Source organism: Onychostruthus taczanowskii, unplaced genomic scaffold (assembly GCF_017590055.1).
Source record: "Onychostruthus taczanowskii isolate IOZ18803 unplaced genomic scaffold, ASM1759005v1 scaffold20, whole genome shotgun sequence".
In the NCBI taxonomy this organism is placed as follows: Eukaryota; Metazoa; Chordata; class Aves; order Passeriformes; family Passeridae; genus Onychostruthus; species Onychostruthus taczanowskii.
Window position 1 is genome coordinate 6,842,494 of NW_024499240.1, and position 24,315 is coordinate 6,866,808.

Consider the following 24,315-nt stretch of genomic DNA (forward strand, 5'->3'; position numbering starts at 1 on the left):
CTGCTGACACTGGAAAATGGCAGAACACATATTTCACCACTTTCTGATATATGCTTACTATTCTAGAGGGTAATATTTTTTCCACTAGTTAGAAGGATTTGGGATGCTATTAAATTGTTTCCTAATTTTTCACAGCTAATGGTATAACAATAACCAAACATTACTTGTAATTTAAAATGTTTATTATTTAGATACTGCTCTAAGAGATGGAACAAAATTTTAATTATCAGTAATTTCAGCTAAACACCATGGATGTCCTGTGAGAAGAATGGATGACATGAAAAAATCCACAGCTTCAAACTGGAAAAAACATTACATTTGGAAACAGCTTCTAAGAACTACAGGTAATGGTCTCTGTCTGTGTACTTAAAATGAGCTTAATATGATGATGGAAACTACATCTATTCTCTGTCAAAAGGAGCCTCAATGGAGATTTAGGCCCCAAATTTCCTTGCCAGTAAGATCTGACTCTTCTTCCAACATGTGTGCTCAAGATATAGTTCATTATTCCCATATGAAAAAGGAGTCAGAAATACTTCCCCAAATTTACATATGGGAGCGTCCAAGGCCTTATTTTAGAACTTAAAGTGACTGAAAGTTTGATTTACAATTCAACTGGATTAATTTCAGGAGAAACAGTTTTAGACTGGCTTCAAAATGAAAATGAAAGAAAGTATCTAATTGCTTTCCTTTTCTCATATTCTCTGTACTGCTAACACTTGCATATCAGATCATGCATGTTGCAGCTAAAATTATAAATAAATGAAATTATATAAAATTATAAACAAATGAAATTGTGCAACTTTTGAATCAGTTATGTGACATTAATCTAAACCTTTCCATAAATTATTTGTTGAATTTTCTATTGCTGTGAGGCTCCAAAAGTTTATTCAGTCAAAGCTGAACTTCATAAATTAAACTACTGTGAGATCTCATATGGTCATTGTCTAGTGTCAAAAGAAGTGATTATTATACAGTCCTCAATATGTGATATTAATTCCAAACCTTGTATCTATGTACATTTATTGAATTAAGAAAGATTGTTCACATGAGCAGATTTTGAAAGTCCCACTCAACAACAGTAACAATGACCTGGATTGTGGAAAAGCCCCATCTAATAAATTTTTTTTGGTATTTTTTCTTTTTAGAAGAATAAATGTGTCATTGAAATAGTATGCTGTCTCTGATAATAACACAACCAGTCATTTACAAATACTTCCTGAAACAATCAGTCTGAGGGGCACAGGGGACTGCCTGCATGGAACACATTGCAAGACATGACAGCATTAAATTGTAATGCTGATTGCACTGAAGTACCATTAATGTCAGTCACAGCTGACAGTACAAGCAGGCAACCCAATTTGTACTCAGTGGTAGAATTCCAAATAGTATTTGATCAGGCTCTGAGGAAATAGAGATGGTTGAATAATAATAAATTTCCCAGTCCAGTAAACTAACTAATTGATGATATGGAAGTACGTTTACCTATTTTAAATAAGTTTGTTAATTTAAAAAAACAAGCAAAAGAAGTTTAACTTAATCTAGAAGTTCCTCTGACCTTGTGTAAGGCTTTTTGTTGCCAAACAGTTAGCATCAGTGTAGAAACCCTCTTCAATGGACAAAAAAATGGCGCTCTTCTGTCACCCCTTTTCTTGTGGTCCACCTGACAGAGTTTCCTGGTAGTGCTGTTTTATTATGTGACAGTTGATTAAACACTTTCATCATCAGTGGCAAAAAATAATGCTATCATATTTATTAATTTTTAAAGTGCTCCATTGTGAGCACTACAATGATCTGAAATGGAGCAGCTGTCACCTCTTCACGCACAGGTACCTGGGCTTCTGTAGAGCTCTCTCTACCATTCAGTTAGAAATGTCTCCTTGTGATGATGCACAATGGGTGTATATCCTTGCCAAGCAGGAGAAGATAAACTGTACTAACTCTCAAACATAACTGAAAGCAGGGCCCTGTTTCATTATCCAGCAAAACTTTCATTACAGTTGGAAGGTCTTAAGCTTCATTTGCACTAAAGTAAATCAAAATAGCTCCACTGAAAATAGGGAAGATGCATTTGATGTAATTACAGGATGGGCTTGGACTAGAACTTGCCCATCTACTGCAACTAATGTACTTAGGGCTTAAAGATACAACGAACTGTACTATTTATAATATTTAAATTGATTTTGAATAAGAGCCAGACAAAAGTATAACATAAATAGCCCTGGGATTGGCAACTGGATGGATTGCTTTTCACTTTTCTCTGTGGATGAAACAGAAAATAAACTGTTCAAAGAAGATGGACTTTTTCACAGGGAAGTGAACACAAAGTGAACAAACACTGAAGAAAAAATTTAAAAATAAAACAATATACGTCCCTAGGACTAGAAAACAATGCCCTTTCAGTGGCATTCTCACCTCCAAAAAAAGGGTGTCTGGAGCTATCCAGAGTTTAGAAGGACGGATCAAGTTCCTTCCTAGCCAAACTCAGATATTTTTTGTCTGTTTAGCAAGTCGAGAACATACTGCTTCACCTACAACAGCAGATATTCTGGGAATTGCACAGTTCTACAAGTGAAAGTAACAAAATCAGATTGCAAGAAAAAGTGTATCATGCAGAAAAGGGAAAAAAATAAAGGAAGAAAACCAGTTGAACTTTTTTCAAAGGTGATGCAATAGTCATTTTAGTCTGAGTATTTTTACCATTCCCTTTGAAATCTGTGGGTTGGGAACCTCTGTCAGTCTGGATCTGTGAGGTGTCTAGTATTTTTCAAATACTGTTTGACAAATAAATAAATATTCAGCCCCAAATACATATACCCTGGATCTTCTTCTGTATTTAAAAACCAAAAATAACCAAATCTTATTTTTCAAGTTTCTTCCTTGTAGTCTGCTGCAAAGCATCATCAGTTTTTTAATGTTTATTGTTTTTTGTTATTATTGTAGATTAAAATATGACACTGGACAATGTTTACTACTAGAATTCTTCAATTCATCTCCCACCTTTCTCAAGCTTACCAAGATCCTAACTGAGAAAACGTGTCACTTTGTGGTTCTTGATTTCCTCAAGAACCTTTAATTGCTGATAGTGTCTTAAACAAACAAACACTAGAAAAGAAACAGAACCCCTGAAAGAGAGGTAAATTTCAAGCCAGGAAACTGAAGGCTCTGCTCCACATCGACACATTCGGGCAAAAGCTCCTCTGTCCCTGCTGAAGCCAGGGGTCAATGTCTGCCTTGAAGCCAGAAGTACATTTTCACAATTCACACTGAAGCCTCTGAAGAAGTAAAAGGTGGGGAAAGTCTTTGCTGGAGAATAACAGGACACTGGCTATATCACTGCTAGGAGTGCGTTTGAAAACACGTACCATGTGGGCTGAGTGGGCATATGCAAAGGTGAAAATATACGCTCTTTCAAAAGCAATGAGATTTTTTCAGCAGCAGAGAGCCAGGGAACATTGAGATAGAAAATCAAGATCACGAGCATATTTTTTAAACTTTTCTTCAGCCGGTTCCAAAACATGCTTTAGAAACACATGAAGCGCCTATAGCTCCTGCGAAACCCAGACCGCTGCTGTGCCATTGTAGGGCCCTTTAGCCCCCCGGCCACCCAGGCGGGGCTTCCCCTCCCGCCTTCCCCGGCGTCCCCCCGGCACTCGCCCCGCGCCCCCCGCGCCATTCCCGGCCGGGCCGCCCATCGGGGGAGCCTGCCCGACTCCTACCTGGTAGGCGTCGGGAATGTTGACCGTCTCTCCGTGCTCCGCCACGTAGCCGATGATGCCCTTGCCCCAGGGCACCTGCACCTCGTTGCTGTCCTCGGTGGAGCCGCAGGGCAGCAGCGGCGTGCCGGCGTGCACGTCGAAGAACTTGGACACCAGGGTCTTCTTGCCGGCGGAGGTCCCCTCCACGAGGAAGAGGGATCCCCGGTCCGCGTCCACCATGAGGCAGACGAAGATGAGGATCTTATAACTGAGGCTGGTGAGGTCCAGGTCATTGGAGATGTCCTTGACCAGTTCCAGGAAGAACTGGCGCTCGTTGTGCTCCTTGAGGTAGCGCTTGTAGTCCAGGGCGGTGGGGGGGTACTGGGGCAGGCTGACGCGGGACTCCAGCAGGGCGCTGAGGATGTGGGCGGTGGTGGGGGGCAAGGAGCTGGCCTTCCGCAGCAGCGCCCGCCGCCGCACGCTGCTCAGCGGCTCCTGCGCCCGGGCGTGCACATGCTCGTCGTAGGTGAGGTTGACGTGGATAGCTTTGGAGCGGGCGAAGCTCTTCCGCAGCTCCTTCTGGGACGCTCGGCGCTGCAGCCCCCCGGGGCCGGGGCCGCCGGGGCCGCCCGCGCTCCCCCAGCTGCCGCCGGGGCCGTCGCTGCTCCGCCGCTCCTCCGACGGGCCGCCGGCGGGGGCGGCAGGCGCTTTAGGGAGCGAGTTCTTCCTCTGCAGCCACTTCTCCACCAGCTCCGGGTGCCTCTCTAGGAAACTTTCCACCGCCGCCACGTCGAGGCCGGCATCGCCGGCGGCTGCCATGGTGCCGGCGGCGGGGGCGGCTCAGGCCGCGGGAGCTCCCGCGCTGGCCATGCCCCGCCGCCGCCACGTGCTGCTGCTGCCGCCCCGACGGCGCCCCGGGGCACGGGGGATGCCGGCAGCCCCGCGAGGGGCCGCTTCTGCCCCTTGCCCGGGCTCCTCCTCAGCGGCGCGCCTTCTTCTCGCCTTCTGCTTTCCCCCGCGACCTCCTTTCCCTGCCCACCACTCTTTATTATTAGTAGCAGTAGTATTGGTATTTTTCTAGATATTTTTTGTGCTTCCCTGTTTTCAGCCTTTCGCCAGCTCTGACCTCGGTTCCCGGTTCTGGGCCGCTCCCCTGCTGAGTCGGGCAGGCGGTGCCGCCGCGCCTCTGGAGATGCTCCGGGAGCGCTCGGGCAAACCCCTTCTGCCAAGTGCTGTCAGTGCTGGCGGCGGCTCCTGCGTAAGCCAGCCGGCAGACCACTGAGAAGGAGGGAGGGGAGGACGCGTGAGCCGAGCGGGGGGGCAGGCGGGGAGGAGGGAGGGCTGGCGGGAGCGCTGGCAAACCCCGCTGCGGGTGGGGGGGCACTGCCGCCCGCCTGGCAGCAGCCGCCTCGGCAGGGCGGGCGGGGCGCGCAGCGTCCCCCGGCGGGAGGACCCCCGGCAGTGGGGAGCTGTGCTAGGGAGTTTCATTCAACAACATCGGGGGGAAAGGGAGGGGCCTTTTGTCTGTGATGCTCGTTCCGGGAGGGGACGAACTCCGCCGCTGCTCCCGCCCGCGGTCCGCGGGAGAGGCAGCGGGAGGTAATGGGAGCGCTCCCGTTAAAGAGCTCTCATTTATACCATTGTCTGAGCTGCTTCAGTACTTCAGGTGACAAGCAGAAAAACGGAGCCCTTCCAAGAATCCTGAGTGAATTCTGTTTCTTGAATCACTGAGTTGATTTGCGGATAGCCTCACCCGTGCGGAGCCCCGACTCTGCCCGGCGGGCACGGCTCCCGCGGGCTGTGAGGGGCACAGCGGGCTCTGCCCGCCCGGAGCCGCCCAGGGCTGTCTGCCGCAAGCCGCTGTTCCCCGGCGCGCCCAGGCGCTCCTGGGTGACCGCTCGGGCATCACCGGCTGCCAGACGGAAACCGACCGTATCCACCGCCGGCAGACGGGCAAGGGTTATTTTTATGCGCACGTGGAGCACTTTTCATTGCTAAATCAATGCCTACGCATAAGCGATTGAAAAAAACAAGTCATGGATCTTTACACGTGAAAATGTTTTTCGTGCGCTCACCAAAGACTGAATGAAGGCGGCTTCAGAAATTCATGAATGGGAGTTCGGGTGGCTGGGAAAACACACGGGCAAATCTTCAACCAAACGAGATTCCGACCTGCCGGGGACCCTGTCCCTGCAGCTGCCCCTTACGGCGCGGGGTGCGGGCAGTGCTTGCAAGGAGAGGGAGCACTTTTGGGACACGTGTCGATAGCGCAGGCTGGTGCGTGGGTGTCGGGGGGGAGGAAGGGCTACGTGTGTGTCCCGGAGGACGGCCGCGTCTCCCGCGGCAGTAGGGGTGGCCCTCAGGGGCTCCGTGTAGATGCTTCGGCTTGAGCAGCTCGGAGGCAGCTTACGAAGCCACAAACAAAGGATTTCGGCTCCCAGTCTCGGTGCCCGCGCCCTCGCAGGCTGAGCAGCCGTTCTCTCGCCGCCGCGGGTCCCGGGCCGCTGTGGCGACAGGGCGCCGTGCTTGCCCCCCGCTCTGGGCGGGGTTTCACAGGTCTCGGACTCTCCCCGCCGCGCAGGGATGCTGCCGCAGGAGGACGGGCTCTCTCCATTGAGCAGCCCCGCCGCCGCCGGCACACACCGGCAATAGGGCAGCGGGGGCGGCGCGCAGGCGCGCGGGCAGCCGGGGCGGGGGGCGCAGCCCGGCAGCGGCCCCGGAGCTCGGGGGGCGGAGGAGGGAGCGGGGGGCCAGCCCGGCCCTGGGCGGTGCGCGGCGGAGGGGAAAGACCGCTCCCGGCCGCCGCACCGTGCCCCGCCCGACTTGCGGAGAGCGCCCGGCTGCAGAACCCGCGGCGAGTGGGCTGCGGGGCGGGGGGGCAGAAAGCGGGGAGGTCGGAGGACACGCTCTAGGGATTTGTCCCCGAGCCGCTCGCGCCTCTGAAGAAGCCGAGCTCTTTCCATGCAGGTAGCTTGGGTAGGACGAGGCAGCGTATGTGGGCGAGGGCAAGGCTCTGTGAGCGTTTCCGAGCGCGCTGCCGGAGCTGTGACGCACGGGGGTTTCACGGGCGGGCGCAGCGCTCGGGCTGAGCCGCCGCTCTCACAGCGCCGGGGGCGGCCGCGCTGGCCGGAGGCCGCGCTCCCGGAGCCCCCGAGCCCCCCGGGGCTGCCCCCAGCCTCGGATGCAATGTTAGCGCTGGCACAAACGCTCCACTTGCACAAAGAAATCGCGTGAGCGGCTGGAGGCCAGCCCGACGCGTACCCCCAGCGCTCAAGAGAGGACCTTGAGTGCGAAATAACTGTATGCAAATAATTTTTACCATCTTAACGTGGTAAGGTTTGGTTTGAGCACGCACACCAGTGTTTACTACAAAATGGCTACTATGTAGCAGTTCTGTATGTAAACACTCAAGGCAACTTAGTGTTTCTGTAAGCCTAGGTATAAACTAGGTCCTTCAAAGTCTTGCAGCATCTTTAGTTTCTTTTGCTGGGATTCTACGCATAGGATTTGACTGTATCAGAAATCTGCATATTGACAATCTCTCAAATAGCAGTCAAGACTGAAGAAAGTAAAACTGTAGTTGTCTCCATTCCATGGAATACATAGTGAAAATTTTTCTGTAACAGTTTAATTGTAAAGAACTGTGGAACCTGAAATCCATATAGAGATGAAATGTGACAAAGATGATCACACAGGTTTGACGGTTCTGTAACTTGCACAGGCTTTGGACATGATGTAAAAACCTGGATAAAACCTTCAGAAACCTGGTCTGGTGTACACTGATGGATGTTAAGAGAAAGCTGGGGTCTGTTCTGTCTGCAGGGTGAGTTAAAGAAGCACAGTGTACTCTGAGCTGCAGCCTTGTGTTGGCTTGAGGTAGATTAACTTCAGCCTTTTGTGGGAGGGCAAAAATAGGAAAATATATTTTGTCGATGCCATGGGCCTGTGCCACTATTATAATTTTATAGGTATGCTGCAGTGAGGTACAAGCATCTTACATCTCATGCATCTGCGGTATGATGCACTTTTTTGTCAGCAGGGATGCACAATGCCAACTCAGACAGCAGCGCAGGCTTTAGCCAGTTCCACCTATTTTCCTTGGGCACAACGTGCAGAAATGCCCTAAGATGCCCTAAAAGAATCACAAGGAGAAATGTCGATGAATTTCTCAGGTGCAGTGTGTTTCTCTGTGGAAAGCAGTGGAATAGCACTCCTCAAAATGCAATTGGGAAAACCACTTGAGAAAATTTTGTCATTTGGGGAGGTGCTTTATTACGCTAAACAGTCTGAAAGGGGGAAGAGTCCAGTAGAATCCAGGAGGATGGGAGCATAAATGATGTACAATATAAAATGCACAAGGTATACTTTGTCTTTGTGTCACTTTAATAAGTAAAATGTAAATCCTCTTTGCATCATGGAAACTTGCAGTTCTTTGTATCATTTCATAGACAACTACCTACTGCTTCTAAACTATGTGAATATCTCTGCAATTCCAATATCCAGAATATCCAAATTGAATTTCATACAGTTTTTGTTTTTTTTTTAAATTAGCATGAGATTGACATTGAATTCCACAAGGCTGTGTTCCATTGAAGGGCATTAGGAAAAAGGTTGTCAATAGCCAGTTCCTGGAATTTCTTGACAGAAGTTGAAAAACCATTATTGTTTCCTTCCAAACCTGCTAAAACCTGTATTTTTCAACAGAAGACTGCGCATGTACTGAAGAGTGCTGCAGTACCTGTAATGACATGTTCACATTTCTCTTCTGTCCTCCAGAGCGGACTTTTCCCATTGTCTAAAGTGAATTTAGATATCAGTTTGTTTGCTTTCTTTTCAAAACTTGTACTAACATCTGTATAATTTGTTCACTACAATTTTACTGGGAAAAAATAATTACAATATGCAGATGATGTATTGAAGGAAATTCCAGTATAAAGTGAATGTCACAAAACGTTTTCTAGAAGTCATAGGGAGGAAAAAAAGCCACACAATTCTAAAGCACTTTAGTAACCAGAAAAAAACCCCTAACCACAGGACTGTGTATATAATTGCTTGATTCAATTAATATAATTTATATTCAAGTAACATTAAAAAAAAATAAAACCCACACAGAATGGGGTTTTTGTTAATATGTTTCACTGCTTTTCAAGACTTTCTCTGTGAAAAGCATAAGAAAAAACAAGTCATAGTGTAGTAGTAGGGGACGGTATTTAGTCAGACAAAACAACTGCAGCACACCACGATGCCAGTAGGGGGTATTGACCAGCAAACAAAATCTAAAAGCTCTCCAGAATCAGAAATTAAAATCTGCCCATTGGCACTACAATGTTCTGGGAAAGCTATAAACCTTCTGACCTGGTGTACTGAGTATTGGAAATTGTGCAAGTACCTTAATACAGGGAATGAGGATTTTTGTTTCTGTGGAACTGTAGTTCAAATTCATCTGTAGTACAGCAAAGTCGACAGTTGTGATAGTAAATCCTTGTAAGGCTATCATACCTCTATAAAGAAAAAGCTTTTTATATTTATGTATGTCCCCTCTAACACTTCACCTTACTTATGTCACCTCTTAGTTTTGCCTTTGCTTTTGTTTGGATCTGAGTAAGAAAGTCCCGCAGCTTGTCCTGTTGTACGGCCAAATTAACTCCAAAGATTTGGTCTTGTGCCTTCTATCTTTTCCACAACAGTGCGGCACTGATAATATTCCTGAATAGAAAACATGTTAATTTCTCAACACAGCCCGTTTAGATCTACGGGAAAAGTACCAAATGTTATCACGTCCTTCTACTTGACAACTGCGTCTGCTTTTGTGAGAGGGGGGATTTCTGCATATTTCATTTGCTTGTGAAAAATAGCAGACGGAAAGCGCGCCGCCCGCCCTCCGTCCTCGCAGAGACCGCGGAGCCGCGCGGTGCGGTGCGCGCGGTGCGGTGCGCGCGGTGCGGTGCGCGCGGTGCGGAGCGGTGCGCGCGGTGCGGTGCGTGCGGTGCGGGGCGCGCCGTGCAGGGCGGTGCGGTGCGCGCGGTGCGGTGCGTGCGGGGCGGTGCGGTGGGCGCGGTGCGGTGCGCGCGGTGCGGTGTGTGCGGTGCGGTGCGCGCGGTGTGGAGCGGTGTGCGCGGGGCGGAGCGGCGGAAGTGGTGCGGTGCGGCGGAAGCGGTGCGGTGCGTGCAGGGCGGTGCGGTGTGCGCGGTGCGCGGTGCGGTGCGTGCAGGGCGGTGCGGTGGGCGCGGTGCGGTGCGCGGCGGAAGTGGTGCGGCGGAAGCGGCGGAAGGGGCGGGCGCGCTGAATCCGCGGCGGAAAAGGCGCTGCTGCACTTCCCTTCTGTACTCAGGAGAAGGCTGCGGTGCTCGGCGGCCCCGCCATGGAGGAGAGCAGCGGCATCCGCCTGTCGGCCGAGTGCCTGGACGAGCCGCCCAACAGCCGCGTCTTCGTGGTGCTGGGCAAGGACACCGGCGAGGCGCTGATCCGGGAGCGCTTCTCGCCCTTCGGGGACATCCAGAACATCTGGCTCCTGCGGGACAGGCGCACCAACGAGTCCCGCGGCATCGCCTTCATCAAGTTCGCCCGCAGCTCGCAGGCCTGCCGGGCCATGGAGGAGATGCACGGCCGCAGCCTGCTCCCCGACAGCAAGCCCATCAAGGTGCGGCCGGGGGCGGGCCGGGGCTCGCGGGCCGGGCCGGGCCGAGCGGGGCTGCGGGAGCCCGGGGAGCGGGCGCCTNNCGCCTCGCCGGCCGTGCCTGGCCGCGCTGCCGGGGCGGGCCCGGCCCCTCGCGGGCACCGCCACCCGCGGCTCTCGTGAGGCCCGGCCGCTGCCGGGATCCCACGGGCGGCCTGCCTGGAGCAGGCCTGCGGGAAATGCACCCGGAAATGAGGGGATGTTTGTGACTAAGATTCTTTCGTATATTTTAAGTGTTGTAAGCAAAATAGTTGCGAATAAATAGAGCTGGTTTTGCCGGTATGTTTTATACTGGTTTTATAATTTGTGAACGCTTTTCAAAACTTTTTTTTTTAAATCTATGGAACTGTTCTTAGCTTTCAGCTTCCTGATTTGCTTTCCTATTCACCAAGTATTAAGAAAGTATGAATGAGTTTGTATTGAGTCAGTAAAATCTTTTCTGAAGAGCTTGCCATCAGAAGCCAAAAGATCTGAGTTGTATTCCTCACACCCTTGCATGGCTATTGGAAAAATAAATTAAGAGCTCTGTGAAATCAGTTGCTACTTTTGCATAGCAGGCTTGCTTTGAACCAATGTGCTTTTGTTTGTGATTTACTTGGGCTTTTTTTCTTGGTTGTTTTCCAATGTGCGCTTCTGAGATGAAATTTATTTCAATAACTAAAAAAGATTTTAAGAGTAACAGATATGAGAAGCCGTGATCCTTCATAGAGCAGTAGACCTGTAAACTTTGGCCCAGCTGAGCAGTGAACTGCAGTGGCCCAGTTTTATTAAGTTGCTAGGCTTTATTGTTTCCTTGCTTGCTTATTTGTTTCTACTACTGCCGTACTAGGCCTGTTGCAATAATACATTCTTCGCTACCTGACATGTCACCGGTGATGTTGACAGTGCTGCTGAATCAGCAGTGGTATTTCTCACCACTCCTCATTATCCCCAGTAAGGAATTTCTCTGGCCCCTGTCCTGTTTGGGATTTATTGTATTTGTAGGTCTGTTATGATGAGTGGTCACAGGTGTTCTTTTCTCTCCATGCTAAGGCAGCTTATGTGAACTATAAATACAATGTTAAACTATTTCACTTGCTTGTTGATATGTGTCTTAGACGCTTTTGCCGGTAATTGCTAACTATGTGATTATTTCATTAGGTATTTATTGCACAGTCAAGAGCTTCTGGAAGCCACCGAGACCTTGAAGATGAGGAGCTTACACGAATCTTTGTTATGATACCAAAAACCTACACGGAGGAGGATCTGCGGGAGAAGTTTAAGGTTCTGATTTGCTGTTTGTTGTTATTTTAAGATGCCTTTTTCTAAATTTATTAGAAGGGCATAACACATGGAACGTCTCATGGTTTTCAAATATTGGAAATTAATATGTTTTTTCATTCTTCTAGATGTATGGAGACATTGAATATTGCAGCATTATTAAAAACAAGACTACTGGAGAAAGTAAAGGTTTGGGCTATGTCAGGTACCTGAAACCATCACAAGCTGCCCTAGCAATTGAAGAGTGTGATCGAAGTAAGGATCCAAGTGAATTCTTTAAGGGTTTTTTTCCAATAAATGGGTATCATCATAACATACCTTTATTTTTTAGTTTTGTTTGCAGCTAAATTATTCATGATGCAGAAACATGTTAAGACAAAGTTTTCTTGAAAATATAAATAGCATTGTTAACATTCATTGAGAACAATCACCTGATTGTTTTTTCAGGACCAAACTGCAAGTAGGATCAGTGAGAAGAGTTTGGAAATGGACACGGAGTTTTCTTTTGTGCATTATTATTGGTCTGTAGTGTAGGCTTCGTACACAGGAAAATATTTTAACTCATTCTTGCAAATAGGCAGTTTTAATCAAATGTATTTGATATAAAATTAATTATTATATAAAATATATTGCATGATACATAGGGACTCTGTTGTGATCACATTTATTTAAGAACAAATTAATGCTAACTGAAACTGGGGGAAGAGTGCTTGTTTTTGTTTAGTGTCGTGATTTATCTGTTACAGAGTGAAAGACTTTGTATGCTTTATTTATTACCAGCCACTGGTGGTAATAAATAAAGCCACTGGTGAGGCACTGGAACAGGTTGTCCACAGAAGTTGTGGATATCCCATCCCTGGAAGTGTTCCAGGCCAGTTGGATAGGGCTCTGAGCAGCCTGGTGTAGTGGAAGCTGTCCCTGCCCAAGGCAGGGGGTTGGAACTCGGTGATCTGAAAGTTTCCTTCCAACCCAAACTATTCTGTGATTCTATAAGTTGTTACTTATGCTTCAGTACAAAAGTTAATGAATTTGAGTGAGGCTGGTGGAAGGATGTCAGGGGCTGGAAGCACAAGAGTTTGGAGGAGAGACAGAGGGAATTGGGTTTGCTCATCCAGGAAAAGAAAGCTGGTAGGCTTCTGGGAAACCTACCTCCTGTTCAATGTTGCTTAATCACAAATATGAAACAACTTGAGGTTTCATATATGAAACAACTGAGGTTCCAACCACCTCAGTAATGTGTGTGGTGGTTCTGCATTGTATCTATTTTAAGTGGTTCTACAAAAATTATATTTGTGCTTAGGAATATGAACCTGAGATTACTTAGCAGTCAAATTGTATTTCCTTTTTGCTGTGAGGTTAAAATGAAATTAGTTGGATAGCTTGACTGTAATACCTATTTCTTTCATAAAAGCAGAACCTAGATGAGTGTAAAACATCCATAAACTACTGTTTTAGCACAGAAGTTCAGGTGATGGTTTCTGGAGCATCTCAGAATCCTGCTAAGTATCACAGAATGGTTGAAGTTGGAAGGGACCTCTGGAGGTGGTCTTGCTCAAGCAGGGTCACCTGGGTACTGGTGGTCCAGGACCATGTCCAGGTGACTTTTGAATATCCCCATGCATGGAGACTCCATTGCCTTTCTGGGCAACCTGTGCCAGTGCTCACTCACTCTCGTGGCAATTAGCTTCTGTCATGCTTGACTTCTGAGTAGGAGTAATTCCATTTGAAAGCTGTTAACTTTCACAAAATTATTTGGGCAGACTTCAAGAGCTATAATTTAGTTATTCTCTAAAGCTAGCACTTAGTGAGTTTTCTGAATAATATGTTTCTAAATGTGGAGCTTGAAGAATGTGGGCCTGATCAGATAACTGAGATGTGCTGAGGTGTTGCTATCTGTGTGGTTGTTTCTTTCAGGCTACAGGGCCATTTTGGCTGAACCTAAAAATAAGTCTTCTGAGTCTTTTGAACACGATTATTACAGTAATGCCATGAGACCAGAACTAAGAGGAAATACGCTTCCATTTTGTAAGTCACAGCTTTTTACACTAAAACTTGTTTGTAGTCTGCAGTATGGTTACTAAGTAATAATGTGGTTTGGAGGGAGGGAAGCTGATGGAGGCTTAGGTCAACGCTTAAATAGTGGATTGGATATTGAGGTTAGAAACTGGCCAGGCATTTAATCTCTCTACTTTTGTGGCTTGCTTTGCTCTGGTTGCCCAATTATTTTGTGACCTGCAGTGGTGAAATCAACATGTGACCTTTAGCATATAATTGACTTGGATTACTTTTAAAAGTTGAATGTAACATATGCATGAAATGAAGGCATGCAAATATGATGACTCAAATTATTTTGTTGATTCCCAAGGTATGCAGCCAGAATTTTGTAGCTTTGAAAAAGCTGAGACCCGAATTCAAGAGCCAGTCTCCAAGCGCCTGTCGGTGGTGTCTCGGCTCCCCTTTATTCAAGAGCAACTCTTCGCCCTTTTCGATTTAGTTCCAGGTCTGGAATATTGTGATGTTCAGAGAGACCCTCATACCAATAGTGGTAAGTAAAAGTAGAAAAGTTTTTGTTGTTTTTCTCTGAAGGGAATCCTGTGTAATTGTACTTAATTCATTTGCACTGCAAAATACAGTACGCTTGCTGGAAACAATCAGTGGTTGCTGCTGTCACTGCATACACCCCAAAATTCAGTGTTGTTTGAACTCCTGTTTACACAGAGCGTATACCTTCACTTTCAGATAATAAAAACTCAAGAAGGATGGAATCAAAGTCATGATAAGTGGGTTTTAGTCAAATTAATAGTTTGAGGCAAAATAAATGAAGAAGTTTCAGAAATTATTAGACATTAAAGTAAAATGTTCTCTAAACAGATCTTTGGAATTTTTCATTCTGAAATATGTGCGTGTGTAGAAGTTGATATGGGTAAATGGGGATTAAATAATGCCAAAATGGGTCATGTTTTCTACTGAAGGAGTGTTTGGTTTCAGTCTTGTTTTACTGCTGCTGAGACAAATATGAAGTGGTCTCTTCTCCAGGAAACTTAAAATGTGAATGATTCAGAAAGTTACATTTTAACTTTACAGTTCTTGAAATTCACTGTTGATGGGATAATTTTATTCAAAAGTGCAATTATGTATCCTTTTGTTACTATTTCTGGAGTAGTGAGGAAGATGTGTTTTCACTTGTGTGGTTTTACTGTCAGCTTTTCAAGCTAGCATAAGTACAGCTCACTTGTCACTAGTAAATTTCACTGAAGCTTCCTTCTCAAATAAAAGTGATGAGGTAATAATGATGTGTGCTAAAAAGAATTTTGTGTCATCCATGACTGATGTGCAGTTTAAATATATTGCTTGTGTGAGTGCAGTCTGTTCTGAGGAGTTACCTGTTTCCTGCTGACGCTGTGTGCACGGTGCTTGCAGGGTACGCTGTGATTCAGTACAGCACTGCTGCCTCAGCTATATACGCCAAGTACAAGCTCCATGGGTTTGAGTATCCTCCTGGAAATCGACTAACTGTCATTTTCCTAGAAGATGGGAATGACAGCTCAGAGTAAGTACAACTTACAAAGTTGGAAGTTACATTCTAGAGAGAAAAATATAAAATAAATACGTTTTTAACGTAAGATGTAACATCAGTATCACTGTGAGCTTGTGCCGTACTTGCCAATAGTATTTTCTGAAACTGTTTGGTTTGGGACTTTCTTCTTGAATGGTTCAGAATAAGCCTTTTGAAACTTAGTCTTGGTAGGTTAAGAAAATGCTAAAATACACATTCTTAAGATACTACCTAAAAATCTAGGATTTGGCAAGAATCTGTCAAGACATCTGTAACATGTAACAAGGCTGGAATGTATTTTTTATGAGTTTTATGAATTAGAACTAGATTTATGTACTTCATCTCTTGGCTGTGTTTGCAGTAGTACAAGTAGTAGTTTTGTGAAGCACGTATGTAGAGTAAAACTTTGGGTGCTAAGGATCTGATATTGGCACGCTGTGGGGAATTCTCAGGTGTTTGCCCATATCTGACTTCTTCCTGTGTTTTAAATGCGCAGTACAAGGTGGAGCAGCTTAAGTACTCTCCTGCAGTGAGTGTTTTGCCTTAGTTTCATCCTAAAGGAATCCAGTTCATGTCAAACCTGTTCTGGGAGATGAAGACAGTAAGGAGGGGCAGTGGAGAGATTCACTTCAGAAGTGTGTGGCTGATCTGAACTAAAGCCAATGTTCATTGCAACCTTCATTCTTCAATAATTGCTATGTGGTCTTGCAACACAGGCTGTGTATCTATGCACAAAGAGCAATTGCTTTTTCTTATGCTGCAACAGAATAAAGAAAAATCACTGGAAATGAGAGCTGGAAGTAAACGTTCTATGGTAATATTTTGATCTCTGAACTGAATCTCTGTGTTCTTTACGAAAACAGGTGGAAATTTTTTTGTCTGTTTTGCTTTTTAGGCATGCCTCACAAAATGTAGTGGGCTCTTGTAGAGATGATTTCATCTTTTTTTTTCCCCCTAGAGTGTTAAAAACCCCAAAGAGTAGTTTTGTGTATCTCTAAGTGGTAATGAATGAATGTTTTCAGTGAGTTGCAGCTAGCATGCAGGCTTTCAGATCTCTGTAGGCTGTCATGAAAGCCCGTCTTGGTTTTCGTTATCTACACAACATTACAGATTTCTAGAGATACTCTGATGTGTATTAAAACTTACTTTTTCTTGCTAAATTCAAGATTGCTGTAACTTAGCTCTTTCTTTAAAGTAGTTTGTTGTCACTTCTGCTTGCAGCCTTATCAGGAAAATGGCAACGCAGCTGGTGACAGCGCAGGTGTCGTCGGCGTTGCGCGGTAGCAGCGCCATGGTTCAGCAGTACAGGACGCCTCCTGTAAGTTCCGATCATGGACGGCGTTGGTATTCTGCTGAATTGTTGTAAGAAACCTCACACATGCCAATAAAGAGCACTGCTCACTTGCTTCTGCAAACTGTTCTATGTGCTGCATCTTTATTCCCTGAAAACGTGGCTGACCTTGCTTGAATTTGTTGTCCAATTTAATGAAATACTAAAGTAAATAAAGTAATGAAGATTAGAACTCACAGAGCCTATTTATGTCCTGTAATGGAACAAAAATGGTAAGAAAGGTAAAATTATTTCCCTGCCCCCCACCACCAGTTAACTTATACTTGCATTTTTTTCCCTTGTTTCAGCAAGCATTTGGAGGAGCTTCTGCCCCACAGTTGCTGCAGCCCCAAACAGATGCCATACTTCCACCACCCAAAAAAAAAGTTCCACCTGACACTTCTGTGAAGGAAAGGCTTTTCATACTTTTCCATCCCCATCCTTTACCTGTAAATGTACTGGAGGATGTGTTCTGGTAAGACTCTGTTTACAAATAAGTGTTCCCTAACAAAAAGGGAACAAACTATGAAATATAGAAAGTAAATATTGAAAATAAACAAGAGGGCCTGAAAGCTCTTTCCAGAAAAGGCAGTGCACAGTGACTATGAAGTCATAAGTGAACAGTAGGTAAGAGTTGCCTTTTGAAAAAAGTGGGTAATGGGGTTCATGTTGAACCATATCTGCAGTATCATCAGTATAGCAGCTTTATTACTTAATTTGAAGTAAATTGTCCAGTCTTCTAATGTAGATTTTATAACAAAAAAAAGTAGTACTTCCAGTTACTATTTCCTAATTTCTTTTACATTTTCTTTTACTTATTTTTGTAAGGCATTTAACTATTTTGATAAATTTCCACAGTAACCTAGGGGGAGCAAGTGTAGGGTGTTGTTTTTTTCCTGATACACTATAATGGTTTGCATCTTACTGACACTATTTCAACTGTTCTTTGTATCTCCCTATGTGGAGCAAATACTTGACATAATTTTTGCCATCTTTTAAAAAATCTGTAATTAGTAGTTCTTCAGTACTTTATATTATTAATTTGTACTATACTCTTGAAAAAAGAGACATTTTCCTTTCTAATAGCTTTAATTTGCAATAAATCTTTGGAAAGCCAAAATATTTTAAAAGCATCAGGAGAGGAAAACATTTTGTGTGGAAGTCAAAATTATACCTGTATGATATAGTGGATTTTGTTAATCGGATACTGGAGGAGGAAAAGGTTATGGACCTGAGTCTTGACACTTCAGTAAGAAGCAAGCAGACTATTTTTAAAAAATATTTCAGGATCTGTCTTAAGAATCTCCTGAGTACTCTATTTTTCCCTAAAAAAATAGAAAAAAAATACTGTACTTTTTCCTGAAGCTGCAGTGCTTGCTTTCTGAGTCATTTCAGTGAGACCTTTTCCAAGATAAATCACAACTGAGCAAGTTCATTTAAGAGAGATGCAGATTTAGCTTCTAAATTATCTGCTGGCTTGGATGTGTGTGAAGAATCTCCTGTGTACTCTATTTTTTCCTAAAAAAATAGAGAAAAAGAATACTGTACTTTTCCCTGAAGCTGCAGTGCTTGCTTTCATTTCAGTGAGACCTTTTCCAAGATAAATCAAAATTGGGCAAGTTCATTTAAGTGAGATGCAGATTTAGCTTCTAAATTATCTGCTGGCTTGGATGTGTGTGTCTTACTTTTGGTTGGTTTGGGGTTTTTTCTTGTTTTGTTTTTTGCAGGGTGTTTTGAGTGCCTTTTGGTGTTTGGGGACCTGTAGTGTTGATCAGCTTTACATATTCTTGTAAATTAGAGAGAGATCACTGATATTTCAGGTTCTGTTGTAATATTTCATAGAAAACATCTGTGAACTTTCAGTGTTCATTTACTTCTACATACACCTAATTCAAGGGAAGGGAATATGCAAATTGGGAGCATAGATATGAAATTAATGGTTTTGCAGTTAACAAATCATACGTGCTTTAGACTGGAAATTTTTTTGCAGGAAAATCTGTAAATTACCTTTTCTTTTTTTTTCCCCCGCCCCAGTCGTTTTGGACAGTTGATAAGCGTTTATCTTGTGGCTGGAAAAAATGTGGGCTATGCAAAATTTGCAGACAGAGCAAGTGCCAGCGAGGCCATAACTGCATTGCATGGCAAGATTGTGAATGGTGTGAGGCTGAAAGTGAGGTTGGCAGACTCGCCCTCGGAGGAGCCCAACAAGCGCCAGAGAACTTACTGAGCAGGTGAGTACCCCCAGCCAGCCTGAGCTCTTGCTTACCCTGCAGTCAGCCTCCTGAAATAGTGACAGGCAAAGATTTGAAGTTAGACAATACAAACATAGAATGATAAACTCTAAATCTATTCTTAACTAGCAAACTGAAATAGAATTTTTGATATATCTGTGTGTGTATACACATACATACATGCATATATATGGGTGCGTGTGTGCTTATATATATATATATATGCACGTGCACTTTATTTTATAAAAATCAATTTTTATAGTCCTGGGGGTGTGTGTGCTTATATATATATATATGCACGTGCACTTTATTTTATAAAAATCAATTTTTATAGTCCTTGAAAAAAAAATTGAACCAGTTGATAAAAATCAATCTGGATGTTGATAGAAATATTACTTTTGTACTTGGGAGAATCAGTTGGCATTGAAAACACTATGCAAAAAATAAACAATGAAACAGATGTAAGCTTGTGTGTGTCTTTTTTTCGTTAGTATCATATGCCCTCAGTGGCATTGGTTAAAGATGAAAAGTTGAGCCCTTGAAGGGCAGAGGAGTGACAGGGTAAATAAAAAAAGGATGGGGGAGCAGGTAAGATTGTCAGGTGGAACCAAAGGTTTGGGATATTTGGGTCATCTGTGTTCTCAGAAATCAGGTGTAGCTGAAATATGTGATGTGAGAAAATGAAGCAGAGCCTGTGGTGAAGGAATTGAGATAGGTGTTTGAGGTAATTAGTTTGAGAACTTTATTATTTTATGCTTATGGCCTGTGAAAGCTGGCTAAACTCCTAGAGATGTTTTATATCTTAATGCCTTCAGGGATCAAAATTCAATTGTTCTTTTAAACATTGCTTTGCTTCAAATTATATGACTTTCATCATATTTTTGAATTATTTTTATTTTTTTTCAGCATTAGGACTATTGCCATAGGAGAATATAGTTGGGGGAGAAAAGCCTAAGCCCTTTTTCCTACAAAATAACTCTCAAATATTACAATAGCTTCCAGATATTTCCAGTACTATACTATCTTCCCAGGGAATATGAAGTTTTGATTTAACTAATTCAGAAAATAGCACTACTGTCTTTGCATCAGTATTTTGCCTTTAAGCTTCACTCTTTGTACCTTTCTTTGTATAGATGTTTCTTGTGACCCCAGAGTTGCAAAGACCAAAAAAAGCTTTTGCCCAAAGTGTTCTTTTTCTCCTTTTCTTCTAAACCTCCATGTTGCTCTTTTGATAAGCAGCAGAGACTAAACGTGACCTTAGTTTTTATACACAACTTTTGTTTGAATAAGTTGGATTTCTGGGCATTCTTTTTCTGCATGGAATTATAGCTAAAACTAAATTGAAACTTTTTTTAATCATCAGCTCTGGTGAATGCAATTTTAAGTAACTTGTGCCCATGCTCTTATCTTTGTACAACATTTTGTTTGTTTTTAATGTGACTTGCTTTCAGCAATAAAAGTCCAGCCTCTCTGTCCCTACAGGAATAACTATGATGTGATGGGTAATATAATACCAGGTCTGCCTTGTGTACTTTTTACTGGAAAAGTGTAAATACAACATGTATCCAAAATTAGAAAAATTATTTATCCCCATTTTTTCGTACACCAGGTTCTTGATTCCAAGTTTCCTAGCAGGTTGTCTTGGCATCTCTCTCTTTTCAGGATAGACAGACAGAATCACTTGTTCATTTGTCCTTTAGCTGGTTTCTCAAATTCAGATGAAGTGGTACCTAAAAGGAAAGATTGCCTTTCAAAAGGGCTTGCCCATATAAGTGATTTTCCCCTGGAAAACAGACTTTTTTTTTGTGCTGGACTGACTGACAAGCTTTGCAGTAATTTGGAGGCTTATATTTTGCTTTTCGTTAAAGTGTTAAATTGTGCTTGTGAAAACTGGTGCAATTCTCCCTACCTCTGAAATAGCTGTGGTTTTTTTAAGATGTGAGAATACTAACTTTTTTCATTTTGAATTTTAGCTGTAGGAAATAACCTCCCTAGCTAAAACTTCTGTGAGTTTTCACTTAAGGATATCATTGCCTCTTAAAAAAATCCTTTCTAAAGTCCTGTTGTACTGCTTGCCTTCTGTCTCTAACAAAGTGACTGGATTTCTAAAATAGTCTTTTCTATACAAGGTTTTCTGATGAAAATTCATTATAAGATCTGTGAATTCTAGAATCTTTATGAAAATAAATGTCATTCAATGTCATAATTAAGTAACATATTTATTTTTTTAGCACATTTGAAGTTTTGCCCCAACACTTTCTTATGCTAACAGCCTTTCTAAAATACAATTTGCAAAATTGTTTCTTAAAAAAGTATGCTACTCATAATGCTTTTGCAATGCAAACTTCTGACTATAAGAGCTTTCTGTTACCTTGCAACAAACTTTGTTTATCAGGGAAATTTGGATACACATCTATTAATATTCTGAATTAGTTCACTAATGAATTTTACAGGCTCTGGTTCTCCTACAAGTCAATGAAAATTAATTTGTTTATGTGAATAGTTAAAAGTAGCAGAGAAAAGATGGAAATACAGACCAGGGGGGTTCTCTTCACCACTTTAAGTTCTATTGTAAGTTTCTTAGGGTGTGAAGTTATCCCCTTTTATGCTAAGCAAGTATTTATGGCTGAAATAATCACTTCAAACTTACCTTGCTTTAAATCAGTGTAGGCTTGAGAAGGCAACTACAGTGTCTACTTCTAGGCAGTTGCTGACTTAAAAATCTTGCTGTTGACCAGGCTGTGCTCTTAGCTCAGGGCTTTGTGTTGCTTGGAATATTTTGTGAAAAGCTCACTGCAGTGTCTGATGTCAGTTACACACACTGTGTCATTCAAAAATAGAAGAGGAAGGGAAGAATTTGCTATCTGTCAGAAGAATGTATTGTGGCATTCCAATTAATCTCTTCATTGCTACCTAGTAGTTCTATTTAAACACCACCCCCACCCTTGGAAACCCCCAAACTACTAAGCAAGAGACCCACAAGCAAACAAAACAAAAAGCCCAAGTCCACCCAAAATGTCTGTCATAAAGCTTTCAAATAGTCCTTGAAAGCAGAGTTTCTAACCCGCTTTGTGTTAGAAATGCCAGACACAGCTATGTGGAGCTAACTTCTGTGGCTTTTGATACTCATTGCTGATTGACTTAGAGCAAATGGATTCATTGCATTTTTCTCCTACTGAAAAAACTTGGGTCTTTTTAATAATTACTTAGTTACTGACTAAGTTGCAAAAAAAATTTGTTCTCTCATAAAATACTTGGTTATTTTTGTCTTTGGTTATTCATGTCCAGAAGAAGTGCTGCATCACTGATTTAATTTGCATTAATTTTTTGACTTAAACCTTTATTGAAATTTTGATGTTAATATGTATATATTTTAATGATTTACTGCTCTACAAAAATGTTTTTAAAAGGTAATTGTATCATAGTTGTGATATACATTGAAAAAAATAGTTGTATTTTGTATCAACAGTATATTGCAGAAAAAATACTGGCTTTTACACACAGCTCAGAGAAAGAGGTGCTTCTTTAAAAGTTAGAGAGGCATGCTTAAAACTTTAGTATTATTCTTCTAAAGATATTGAATACTTTATTTATATGCCGTTGTAATGATTATATTTTATAATATGTACTTTGAAATAAAAATAGGTATGTTGCTTTTGATACTATTTTTGTGCTTGTGTTTTTTCTACAGAAACTAAGTAATGACATGACCCTCAGCTAGCTGACTGACTGACTGAAAACGTGACTAGACATGGTTCCTGTGGACAGTGACAGCTTTTTTCAGTGACAACTTTTTTTTTTTTTTTTGTTAATTGTTACTTAGTTGATCTCTCTATGATCCTTTCTCTTTCTGAATATGCAGACATGCAGTTTTGAAAATTATGTAGGCATTAAAAACTGTAAACTGGTGGTTGTTCTTGTAATAGTATATAACCTTGTATTACAGAAATAGCTCTTGTTTTTACCTGAATCCTTCTTATAAGATGGAAATTACAATGATGGAGGAAATAAAGGAGCCAGCATTTTCTGACTTGAGTGGTTAATTAATAATGATTAAGATTCTGTTAAAATATAAGACATCTCTCATGATCCAAATTGCATTGAAAAGTGAAGTACAGCAGTTAATTCAAAGAAAATGAAGTAACTTTAACAATGCCAGCAGACATGACAGTATTAATCTAGATTTAAGAATTTCTGTAATCAAGAAAATAATTCAAAGTACATTCTTAAATATTTTGTTGCTTTGGGCCACAATTATTAGTTCTGCTGTTTAGTGAAAGGAACATTAGACTCTGTCAGACTACCAAAACTTATATTTATGCTTTCTTATCCTGAGGTCTTTTGGCTATAAACTGCAGGGAAACTATAAAGTCTAGGGCTGTGGGTTTATTTTTGTTAGTTTTGAGGGATTGGGGTGTTTTGTTTGTTGTTTTTTTTTTCCCCCAGAAGCTTTCAATGCATATGTTCAAGTAAGAGTTGGACAAGTCAAGTTTTCAGCAGGATGAAGATGATTTCAGCACTGATGGAGAATAAATGTGCACAGATAATTTTCAAATGCCATTACTTTTCTGTGTATTCCTGTATACTACTTGTTGAATTGGAAATATTCTGGTTATTAAAATATGATATAGAGATAAAATCGAGGAATTCTAATTGTATGCACTCTAGGGAAGCATGCCCTTGGCTGCTTCAAGCTTCCCAGCATCTCCCATATGATCCCTTCATCCATTGGTTCGGAAGTTTAAATGCAAAGTAATGAACCATGTATTTAAAAAGAACCAATTTTTTTCTTTATTTAAATGAATATTAGACTTCAGATGTTCAAATGGGAGCAAGCTGCAGAGTAAAAGTTGCCTGAGGAAGTTGCCTTTTCCTTCCCTCCATTCCAGTACTTGTTAAAAAGCAGTTCTCAATGACTCACCAGCAGCTCTTTTCCCCAAGTGCAGTTGTTTCATTCAGCACAAAGAACAGAATTGAATAAGGGCTGTATGGGTTAACCAGGCTGTAAAATTCGTGCTTAATTTGGTATAGCTGTTAGAAATCAGTGAAAAGAGATTTATGGTTGAGCCTGGAGAATTGGATCCTGTCTCTGACTCCAGCCCAAAGTTTGGTTCTAAGGAGGGTTGCCATTTCTCTTGTGTTTCCCTGAAAAAGTTCCAGTTTGGATTTTCTGTTTATTTGGTTGGTTTTGTTTTGTTTTCCAATCCTTCATGGTAAATTTCTAGTAGCATTTGGGAATTTTCTGTATTTGCATGGGGAAAATAATTTTGACCAGGTTGCCATAAATCCCAAACTCCAGAACTGTTGGGCAGCACCTTTGCACTCTTAACTGTACAGTCAACATGTGCAGTGAGTCCAGTATTTTCAGAAAGCATCAGTCCTGTTCTGTGGACAGCACACTCTCACAGAGGGTCTGACACATGCTGCAGAACCTGGATGCCGTGGTGGGTCCGCACAGTACCGGGTGAAATGCTGAGAATCCCTGGATAGGCAGCTGAAAAAAACCCAACTTCCCATTTGTGTGGTAGAATTGGCCTCTTGATGAGTCTCCTGTGCCAAGATCC

General features: G+C 42.9%; 2 protein-coding genes across 3 annotated transcripts in view; one reads left to right on the top strand and one right to left on the bottom strand.

Moving 5' to 3' along the window:
- Nucleotides 1–4,517, bottom strand: part of PDE11A (phosphodiesterase 11A) — a 105,093-nt gene extending 100,576 nt beyond the window's left edge. Inside the window, exon 1 of the mRNA XM_041403476.1 lies at nt 3,720–4,517. Within this exon, the coding sequence (XP_041259410.1) occupies nt 3,720–4,517 (798 nt within the window). The remainder of the gene's footprint in view (nt 1–3,719) is intronic.
- A 5,455-nt stretch (nt 4,518–9,972) lies between these two features.
- RBM45 (RNA binding motif protein 45) lies at nt 9,973–23,379 on the top strand. Of its 2 annotated transcripts, XM_041403597.1 has the most exons (10): nt 9,973–10,338; nt 11,515–11,637; nt 11,763–11,889; nt 13,549–13,659; nt 14,000–14,179; nt 15,055–15,184; nt 16,412–16,508; nt 16,829–16,995; nt 18,555–18,751; nt 22,443–23,379. In XM_041403597.1, exons 1-9 carry the CDS (start codon nt 10,060–10,062, stop codon nt 18,745–18,747), a joined length of 1,407 nt encoding a protein of 468 aa, XP_041259531.1. In that variant the 5' UTR covers nt 9,973–10,059; the 3' UTR covers nt 18,748–18,751; nt 22,443–23,379. The 2 variants fall into 2 exon arrangements, with proteins under 2 accessions (XP_041259531.1, XP_041259532.1); XM_041403598.1 differs by lacking the exon at nt 22,443–23,379 and having other exon boundaries at nt 18,555–19,017.
- The last annotated feature ends 936 nt before the right edge of the window (nt 23,380–24,315 follow it).

Bases quoted from the DNA above. Each gene is read 5' to 3' on its own strand.
- RBM45 (XM_041403597.1), top strand. From the start codon at position 10,060: ATGGAGGAGAGCAGCGGCATCCGCCTGTCGGCCGAGTGCCTGGACGAG. The intron at 11,890-13,548 runs GTAAGGATCCAA...TGTTTCTTTCAG, and splicing joins AATTGAAGAGTGTGATCGAA to GCTACAGGGCCATTTTGGCT. The intron at 13,660-13,999 runs GTAAGTCACAGC...TTGATTCCCAAG, and splicing joins AGGAAATACGCTTCCATTTT to GTATGCAGCCAGAATTTTGT.